Raw genomic sequence first — 10,129 nt, 5'->3', positions numbered from 1 at the left:
ATCTAGTCCCATTTCCATCTTTCAGTGCAATGTTTGAATGATGGTACTTGGAACAAGAGTTGGTGTTTTGTGTCTTGGGCTTCCATGGTAACCTCTGGAATGTTCTACTTTTTTGCAGTGCAGTGCTACAATGGGGCCACTTGGAATGGAAAAAAATGTGTCTGTACCCAAGGCTACTCTGGTTACCAGTGTAAATACCCCACAGAATACTTTTACATAGGTAAAGACCTTTTTTGAGACTTGTAGATCATCTCCACATCCCTTAACCATTCAAAATAGGAGGGCAATATTGGAAGGCTCATTTGCTACCATTGCCTAATTGTGCAGGTAGAGGAGAAAATGTGACTTTCACCCAGGCCAAAATGCAGGTAGAGCATGGATTTTCTGCATGCCACTTCTGAGCCCTTTTCACTAGTTAACCTGCCTCTCTCATCTGAATGATCACCTGGTGCCCTCCAGTCAGATCTCACTGCATCAAGATTCTGACCAGTAGCTCCTCCTGGTCTTCAGGGACAAGGGGCAGATGTTTCAGCTACCCCTACCTGCCTTTTGAGTTTCCGTCTGCCTCCCTACACACTTTCTCCTCTCCCACAAAGCCAACAAATGAAGAATTAACCATTCCTGGAAGGCATTACTGTGAGGTTGTGTCTCATGCATAATATCTCCTGTTTCCATAGAAACACCCCAAAAAATCAATGCCACTATAGACCTGAGTGTGAAAGTGACTAACAGGAATTTCACAGATGACCTAAATAACAAATCCTCCGATGCATACAAGAACTTCGTTCAAGTATTCAAGAGTCGGGTAAGAGGAGAGGAAGCTTAGATTCCCTGATGTGAATCCTGGAAGAGGGGACATCCCTATGCACCTCCTTCCTTCTTTCCTATGGGCAGATGGCATCACTGACTCAATGGACATGGGTTCGGGTAGACTCCGGGGTTTGGTGATGGACAGGGAGGCCTGGCATGCTGTGGTTCACGGGGTCTCAAAGAGTCAGATGGACTGAGTGACTGAACTAAATACAGGGACTCCTTGGGGAAAGGAGGTTCTGAGGGACTGCTCCCAGCACAGAGAACAGAGGCTGCTGCACACTCCAGGCTTCTATGAACTTAGCTGTCTTGTTTCTTTCAGATGGATAAAGTTTACAGGGACAAAAACTTTCCCCAATACAGAGGCGTGAATGTCATAAGACTGCGGTGAGTATGGGGGTGAGAAGGTTTATAGACTGTGGGAAGCTCTTCTCTCTTGCCTGCTCTCCTGCCTCCTCCTATTATAAATGGTTAGAGCATCAGTACCTGGCTGGGTCAAAAAGGCCCCCAGCTCAAAGGCAACACCTGAGGGCTCTGAGACCATGCATTTATTCATTCAGCATTCATCCATTTATCAAGCTAATGTTGGACATATACCCTGTGCTAGGTGCTGGGAACATTGGGTTCTGCTCTTCTTGAAGCTTAGAAGGGCAGACCACAGGTAGCTAGAGTTATGGTAGTTATGATAGCTCAGTTACTGAGGCTAGAGTTGTGATAAGGAACACACGAGGTACAGAGGGAGAGGTCCTGAATGCAGGGTCAGTGAGACTGAGGGAAATCTTCCTGGAGGAAGTGACAGCTAAGCTGAGGCTTGAAGGATGAGGAATGGGCCAACTAGAGGCAAGGGAGGGGAAGAGTGTTACAAGAGGAAATCCATGACATGCCTACAGGTAAGAGAAAGGAGCACAGATTCTAGGAACATAAAGCACACTTGGCTTCTAGAAGACAAAGGGGATGTGGTGGGAGAGGAGGTTGGAAAAGTGACACGTACTTATTTACCTGTGAAGCATCAGCAGTTGTGGCCCATGTGGCAGAGTAAACACTTTGTACTGCAGACCATGCAATCTGGTTGCAGGGTTGAGAATGGATGGACAGAGGAGGGAGATGATAGTAGCTTGGGCCTGAGAGGTGTTAATGAAGAAGGAAAGTAGTCCAATGTGAAAGGTCTTTAAGAGGCAGCCCCAGCAGATCATTGGATTTTGATGGGTGTTTGGAGAAAAGGAAGAATGACACCAGATTTCTGGGCTGCTGGGAGTGTGGGTTGCCCTTGGCTGAGATGAGGAACATAAGAAGGAGCAGGAGGACGGTGGAAGAAGATAATGAGTTTGACATGGGCCTTGTTAAGCCTCAAGGGTCTGGGGCCCAGCCATGTGGAGTGATGGAGCAGCTGATGGTCAAATGTATGATAGTAAGGGTCTACAGCAGAGACATCGGCATTGATGTCCCTAGATAGGCGTCACTGGAAGCTCAGGGAGTAGACCAGATGGCTGGGGCAATTGTCACAGCATGGAAGTGAAGCTGTCCCTGGGCAGAAGCATGGGAAACATCCATATTTAACAGATGGGCAGGAGAAGCAGAGCTCTCAGAGGAGGAAGGGAAGAAGGAGACAGAAGGGTGGGGAGGGAGCCTGGGGCATGTCAGTTACCAACGTATCAAGAACCTGTGGGGTTCTATAACCCAGCATCCTCCACCCACACCCAGCCTCAGAGCCATGGTCTCTGTCTCCATTCTGACTCAAGATTCTGTTGGGTTAGGTCCTCTTGGGTCCTGCTTCTGACTTCTCCGTCACAAGGACTGTGGGTAGTGATGGACCTTGTCTCAGGAGCTCTCTACTCAGAGCATTGCTGACCGTCTAACAAGAAGCTTCTGGGTTGGAATTCAGCATTGCTAGTTGGAATCCAACATTTCTAAAGTGCCCTCATGTTTTTTCATATCTAAAAGTTTACTTATTTGGTTTTCAAAATACAACCCATTAGCTTCTGTCTTAAATTCTTAAATTTAGAATATTTTCATTGTGGTGAAATATCCATAACATAAAATCTGTCATTAGCCACTGAATTCACCATGTTAAGTATATGGTTTAGCAGCATTAAGTAAATTCGCATTGTTGTACAACCACCACCACTGTCCATCTCTAAAACTTTTTAATTCTTTTTTTTTTTTTGTGGCTGCACTGGGTCTTCATTGCTGTGGGGGACTGTCTCTGGTTGCAGCAAGCAGGGTCTGCTCTCTCATTGTGACACATGGGCTTCTCATTGCAAGACTTCTCCTGTTGCTGAGCAGGAACGTAGCACAAGCGGACTTGAGTAGTCTCGGGCTTAGTTGCCCACAGCTTGTGGAATCTTCCCAGGCCAGGGATTGAACCTGTGTCCCTGGCGCTGGCAGGTAGATTCCTAACCACTGGACCACCAGGGAAGTCCTCCAGAACTTTTTCACCTTCCCAAACTGAAACTCTGTACCCATTAAACAGTAACTCCCAATTCTCCCTCATCTCCCCTTTGACAATCACCATGCTGCCTTCTGCCTCTATTTTGAATTTTATTACTTCAGGGATCTCATATTACTACTCATAAATACTCATCCAGTATTCATCCTTTTTTTGACTGGCCTATTTCACTTAGCATCTTGTCTTTAAGGTTCATGCATGTTGCAGCATGTCTCAGAATTTCCTTCCTTTTAGAGACTGAATAATATTCCATTGTATGTAATATTCCATTGCATTTTGTTAATCCAGTCATCTGCTGATGGGCGCTTAGATTGATTGGTTCCACTGTTTATGAATAACATGGCTATGAACATGGGTGTACAAATTATTTCCTCCTGCCCCTGCTTTCAATTCTTTGAGGTGGATACCCAGAGGTAGAATTGCTGGATCACATGATCATTCTATATTTCATTTTTTGAGGAACCATCATACTGTTTTCCACAGTAGCTGTACCAGTTTGCTTTCCCACCAATGACGCACAAGGGTTCCATTCCTCCATGTCTTTTCCCAACAGCCTCCATTTTTAGGAATAAATTTCACCTGTTGACATATATTGTAATCACAGGCTTATATTGTAGCCTCCTTCTAGGTTGTTAACTGCTGGAGGGAAGAGTCTATATTCTGTCCTGCTCCTGGGTCACATGACTAGCTGTTTCTCATCACCCTTCTTGCTTCTTGGGCCCCACTTGCTGCGGGGGTGGGCAACAGGGGTTGACTGATGACTCCCGTTTCCAGTCCTGGCAGCGTCGTGGTGGAACACGAACTCATCATGGAGGCCAACTACACTTCGGGGTACCTGGAGCTGTTCGAAAACCTCACTAAGATTGTAAGGGCCAAGATTATGAATGAGACCGGACAGCTACATGGGAATTCTGAAGACTGCAAAAGTATGCCCCCCGAAAACCCCTTGATGTTGGTGGGGAAAGGATGGACGGGGCCCCTTAGGGAGGTCTCAGGCCCACCCCCACGTCCTGCATCTCTCGTCTCTTCTGGAACTCCAGAGATCTCCCTCAAGGAATCCAGAGGTCAAGCCCGGGTACCTTCCCCATATTTTGTGCTGCTCCTGGCAGCCCCTCTCAGTCCTGGGCTGAGGTGGTCAGCAGCCCCAGTGACCCCCTCAGAGCCAGCTCACAGCCTCAACTGCATCTACTAGTCTTGGCCACAGCAAGGAGGAAGGGGAGGCTGACTGCCCCCAGCGGGCAGGGGGAGGCACATCTATTTTGTTCTTTTTCACCACCCTGGGCAGACCTCTCACTCCTGTGCTACGATGAGACGGACACCATCGTGAACCCCGTGAAGGTCAACTTTGACCTGCAAGGTGAGCAGCTCCATGGAGAGTGGACGGTAAACCTGTGGGGTGGGGGGTGCCTAGGGACGGGGTTCATCTGGCTGACACTTCCTGCCCGCCCCCTACCTGCCCCCAGAGCAATGCACTAAAAATGCTGCAGAGAAATTCGCCCAGTTCTACTACGTGGATGAGCTGGATGGGAAGCTGGCCTGTGTGACCAGGTGCACCCCAGGGACGAAGTCGGAAATGGACTGTCACCACGGCAGGTGCCAGCTGGAGCAAAGCGGCCCCCGTTGTCTGTAAGAGCTTGTTCCCTCTAAGGCCGGCATCTGCCCTCTCTAGGAGTAGGGTCCCACTCTCCCCGAAGGTCATCCCAGGGTGCAGGCTCAGGGTGGGCAGAGCTCACACGGCACCTCCAGCCCACTCTTTACATCCTCTTTTCTCTACCCCGGTCTCCCACCTCCCGCTCCCATATACCACGGGAGATTACAGACACAGCCCTCAGAGAACCAAGCAGTCCCCTTTCTGAAAAAGTTCTGGTTATCAATTGCAAATCTGTATCTATGGACCTCTCTCTCCGTCTATCATTCATGTCCCTAACAACATCCCAGCCACCATGCCATTATCACCTCCTTGCTGGCGCTCTACGTCTTAAACTAAAGTACAAAATATAAAACATGGTTACAGGCCGTCCAAGTGCCAGCTGCTTAGCGATTACGTGGGTGAACATTACGTGCGTGGGATGAGGTGCCCAGTCCTCTCAGATTCCGCTCTGTGGATCTGCGGTCCCTGCACCCACTCACCACCCCTTAGACTTGGGGAGTCAGGGAGGGTGCCCAGCAACTGCCCTCAGTGGGTGAGATGGTTTCCTGTGCTTTGATATTGATCTTTTTTTTTCAGGGGCAGGGGGCAGGGGAGGCAGAAATTGGGTGGGTGAGGGAAGCTGGTGGACTGGCCTGAGCTTGTGTGTGCCCCCAGATGCCTGAACTCAGACACACACTGGTACTCGGGGGAGACCTGTGAATCCAGCACCAGCAAGAGCATGGTATATGGGGTCGTGGGGGCCGTGGCAGCGCTCCTGGTGATCTTGGTGGTGGTCCTGATCTTCTTACTCAGCCGATCCCAGAGAAAACTGCACAGGTGAGCTTCCGGGGCTGGGCCTAGGGGAGAGGGGACCGTAGTCAGAATATCCTGAGGCCCTGCTGAGGCCAGCAGGGGTGGCTGAGGCCCTGCCCCCCACCCCGAGTCCCTCCGAGTTCCTGCTGGTCCGTCCCAGCTCTGTGTCTAGCAGAGGGCAGCCTGCAGATCTGATAAGACGTATCCGCTTGGCAGAGAAATGGAAACAGAGACTTATGTACTGAAACTGGATTGTGTAATGAAATGACCTGGCGCCTCTTATCACCTTGTCTGCCAGAGCAGCGCTGTCTGACACACTAGGACGCTGGGAATGATCGCTCTCTTCCCGGCTGTAAGAGATTGAGTGATGTTTTGCACAGAGCCCGGCCGGGAGGCCGAGGAAACTGCCCTGACTCTTGTCCGATGCCCCCAGCTCACAGATAAGGTCACTGAGGCCCTCTGAGGGGTGGGGGTGGGGGCAGGCGGTGGGGACATCCCCAGGAATGCTATTCAGTTTCTACCCCTGCCACAGGGGAAGGCCCCTCCCTCCCTCACTCAGGGCTTGGCCAGAGCAGACTCTTCCGGAGGCCAAGGGTGAGAGGTCTCTGAGCCCTTCTCCTACTTCATCATCAGCTGCTCACGTCATTTCTGTTAGCAGGCAAGAGTATGACATGGCTCGAGAGTGGCAAGATGCAGGCTACCCTGGCAGTTTTGAGAACACAAGCGTCTGGGAAGGTAGATCTTATCAGGGGCCAAGGCGGGGCAGGCTGGTGGGGGTGGGGGGGTGTGGAGAAGGGCCAGTCAGACTCCCATGGTTGTGGGTGACATGCACACACATCTTGCCAGCCAGCCCTGCGTCTGCCGCAATAGTCAGACAGCCTGCAGCCTCCTGACCCCGAGTCCCCACAGGCAGCCCCGCTGACCTTCCAGCCTTTACTTGGCTTCTCACCATCAAGTTCCCTGCACTCCAGTCTGTGGCCCACCGCTTTGCAGAGCCTGTGCTGCTTCCGGTCGTCTGAATCTCTGCACATCCCCATCCCACTGTTTCCGAGATCCAGGTCACACGCAGTCCTTCCACGGAGCTTCCCGTGGGTTAGCCCACTTGGCCACCAGAGCCACTCACAACGGCTGAGAGCCTGATCCTACCCCAGAGCCCAGCCCCAGCATGTCACACACTCAGTGGGATGAAGGGCCATGGCCAAGTGAGGCCTTGTCCCGGGACGGGAAGGGAGAGGGGCTTTCCAGGCAGGGTCGCTGCTTAAGAAAGGGTGTGGAGGTGGGAAAGACGTGGCCTGTAGGGAACCAACGGTGGGTTAGTGGGACGGGAGGATGACAGAGCCAGGTCAGGACTGGTCAGTGGACCGTGGTTGCGGGGGGAGGGGGACCCATTGGAGGAGCTTGAAGGGAGGGGGACCAGACATGCATTTTGGGTGGCTCATTCAGGAGGATTTGAGGGGGCTGCATGAAGTGGGGAGTTCAGAGAGGGAACAGCACAGTAATGCAGGCCAGGGATGATGAGCCTGAGAGGGGGGACAGTGGGGACCAGGAGGTGTGGACAGTAGTCAGCTTGGTTCAGATGCCAGTGAGCTAGCTGGGCAGGGCCTGTTGTTTGCAGGCTCTGGGAGGGGATGACGGAGACGGGGTGCAGTGAGGAGAAGCCGCAGGTGGGGCATACTGGGGGGCAGTTAAGTGTGGAGGGAGAGATACCCCAGATCTGGCCAGTCTGAAGTCTGCAGAGAGGCCTGTGGCCTACGTGCAGCACTGGGGAGTCAGCTCAACTCAGCCTACACTGGGGGCAGAGCGAGCCAGGAGTGCAGACGGTGGGGGAGGATCTTGAGGGAGGGAGCAAAGGAACATTCAGTAAGATGCCAGGCGGACCTGGAACCCGGTTCTGAAGGTTGAGGAACGAGTTTATCTGCATGACGGAGACAGGGGGTGCTGAACTCATGCCAACTCACACAAGAAGATTTCAGGCACAGCTGCTTCTGTCTGTTGTCTCTACCGTTGCTATGAGGAAGTGTGCCCGTTGACCCCAGGCAGTCTCGCCCTCCTACCCCACCTAAACCAAGTGACTCCTTGGGAACCCACTCACCAGGCCTTGACTTTTGACCGTGGAGCATGTCGGAAGGCAGCTCCCGTCCCCTCCTGTCCCTGCGTCACCCTGGGCCACCTCCCCAGCCCCTCTTCCGCATCCCTGATGAGCTGGGCTGGGGGGAGGACGGACAGGCAGTGGGAAAGGAGTTTAGGCAGCTCCGGGGCCGACTCCCCAAACCCATCCTTTTTACTGCGAACAATCCATCCTGGGTGTCTCTTCGGCTTCCCCCAGGCTCACTCTCACCCCAGTACCTCTCCTTAACAGGTCAGGATCTGAAGGGGGACACGTTTGGCCTTGAAAACATCTACAGAAACTTCCAGCCCTCCCTGAGGAGCGTGGACCCCACTACAGAGGTGACTCAGGAACCCCCAACTCCCCAGCTAGGGGCTTCTCCCCTCCGTCCACTGCCTGGGGCTGCCTGGGGAGGGTGGGCTCCCCTCGGCCCAGAAGCAGCTCACTCCCCCAGACACGACTATCACTGGGGCCCCCGTCCGTCTCACCTCCTCTCTCCCACCCTCCCCAGCTCCACATTCAGAGGCCCACAGTGGTGACGACTGCTCAGTGATGGGGACAGGGACTGCCACTCCTCACTCAGATCTGGGTGACGAGGCTGCAGCCAACAGAACCCTCCGCCGGCCCCAGGCTGCCAAGAGGAACCTGAAGTTTGGAGTCGTTGGGCCTGAGGATGGCCCTCTCAGAGCGAGCGGGCTGGCCCTGTCCTCACTGCTGTGAACACTGCTCCCTTGCCCTCCAGCCAGGAGCCCCGAGGCATCTTGTTTACTCAAATTGTTTCAAATTGTTTACTCCACCTGTGACAACCGTGCAGGAATTTCCTGCCAATAAAGGAACAAGTTTTATAGAGCTGAGCGTGGCCCGAGCAGTCGCCTCCCCTCCCCTGCAGGGGGCCCTGCCAGTCTGGGCAGGTCCTTCTCGGAAGAGCACTGCAGGCTTGGACGCCATATCTGGGCCCCTTCCCGTGCCCACGTGTGGAGCCTGGGGCCCCTTGTCTGCTCCAAGCCCAGGCCGGATCAGGCCCACCTCTGCCCAAGGGTTCTGCGGCAGCTGAGCTTGGGGTCACATCCGGGAGTGCACCTCGGGCCAAGGGAAGGAGGAGCGGGAGTCCCCAGAAGGTGGAAGAGCGAGCATGTTGCCCTGCTGACCTTGAGAGGGGCCAAGGTCACTCCAGATGACCCCAGGGGCTGTGCTTATCTGCGAACCTCCCAGACCCGAGAACTCTCAGCCCTCCTGGGGCTGGTCACTGGCCTGTACCCATGACCTGGTGGGGTACCCAGAGCAGAAGTAAAACCAGCTCGAGAAGAGGGGGGGGGGACTCCACTCCGGGGACTGGAGTCAAAAGCAGGGCACCCTCTCCTCCACCTTCCACTTCCCTCCAGGGCCCCCCTAGTTCTTCCAGGCCACTTTAGGCCCTGTGCCCGACAGATCTGATGGCCTGTGTGCCTGTGCGCTGTTTGACCAGGGAGGGCCTCCCCTTCCCTCTGCCCTTTGACCTGAAACAGGGCCTCTCACACTCCCAGTCATCAGTGAAGCTTCCCATGCTGCCTTAGGTGGGCCCCAGCTCTCCAGCATCTCCGGGATCAAAGGGCTTGGGGCCCGTTTATTTCTGGGGTTCCTTGACCAACGTTTGTTTCACCAGTTCCCCGAAGGGGGAAGGGCAGGTGACAATGACGCTCCTCCTGCTGCCTCTGCTCCTTCAGCTCCTGCCCCTCTCCAGGGTGACTGACCCCCACCCCACCCCACTGCTCTCACAGCCTCAGCCCTGCGGGGTCCTGGACCTGCCCATGCCCAGGGAGGGCTACGTCCTGGGGGCCCAGGCGGGGGTATTCTCAGCCTCCTGCCCTTCTCCTGCTCTCCTCTCCTCCCCAGTGAGGTCCAGAGCAAGAGCCAGGGCTTTAGGCCTCGTCTGAGTTGGCCTCGCGGAACTTCAGTTTCCATTCCAAAAAGGGAGAATAAGAAAGCTGACTTGTCAGGACTGGAGAAGCAGGCAGAACCCCCCAGACAAAACCCCAGGCATGTGACAGATGCTCAGCCAGTGGTGGGACCTGTCCTTACCCTGTGGGTGCTCCCCTTCTCTCCCCTCCACCCTGCCCCAGATGCCCAGGTTCTCTCTTTCATTGTTGTTGTTCCGTGTCCGACTCTTTGTGACCCCATAGACTGCAGCATGCCAGGCTTCCCTGTCCTTCACCATGTCCCGAAGTTTGCTCAAACTCATGCCCCTCAGGCCGGTGATGTTATCTAAACATCTCATTCCCTGTCACCCCCTTCTCCTTTTGCCTTCAATCTTTCCCAGCATCAGGGTCTTTTCCAAAGAGTCGGC

At 53.9% G+C, this 10,129-nt stretch overlaps 1 protein-coding gene across 1 annotated transcript in view; it reads left to right on the top strand.

Annotated features, from left to right (window-relative positions):
* LOC110126405 (mucin-12) overlaps nucleotides 1-8,635 on the top strand; it is a 64,586-nt gene extending 55,951 nt beyond the window's left edge. Inside the window, exons 3-12 of the mRNA XM_070460677.1 lie at nucleotides 119-220; nucleotides 678-805; nucleotides 1,133-1,197; nucleotides 4,031-4,182; nucleotides 4,542-4,613; nucleotides 4,720-4,882; nucleotides 5,562-5,723; nucleotides 6,355-6,434; nucleotides 8,059-8,147; nucleotides 8,318-8,635. Coding sequence (XP_070316778.1) covers nucleotides 119-220; nucleotides 678-805; nucleotides 1,133-1,197; nucleotides 4,031-4,182; nucleotides 4,542-4,613; nucleotides 4,720-4,882; nucleotides 5,562-5,723; nucleotides 6,355-6,434; nucleotides 8,059-8,147; nucleotides 8,318-8,359 — 1,055 coding nt within the window. The 3' untranslated portion in view covers nucleotides 8,360-8,635. The remainder of the gene's footprint in view (nucleotides 1-118; nucleotides 221-677; nucleotides 806-1,132; nucleotides 1,198-4,030; nucleotides 4,183-4,541; nucleotides 4,614-4,719; nucleotides 4,883-5,561; nucleotides 5,724-6,354; nucleotides 6,435-8,058; nucleotides 8,148-8,317) is intronic.
* The last annotated feature ends 1,494 nt before the right edge of the window (nucleotides 8,636-10,129 follow it).

This window comes from Odocoileus virginianus, chromosome 33 (assembly GCF_023699985.2).
Source record: "Odocoileus virginianus isolate 20LAN1187 ecotype Illinois chromosome 33, Ovbor_1.2, whole genome shotgun sequence".
Classification (NCBI taxonomy): Eukaryota; Metazoa; Chordata; class Mammalia; order Artiodactyla; family Cervidae; genus Odocoileus; species Odocoileus virginianus.
Note: the sequence above shows the minus strand (reverse complement) of the source record. Positions and strands in the feature narration are given on the sequence as shown.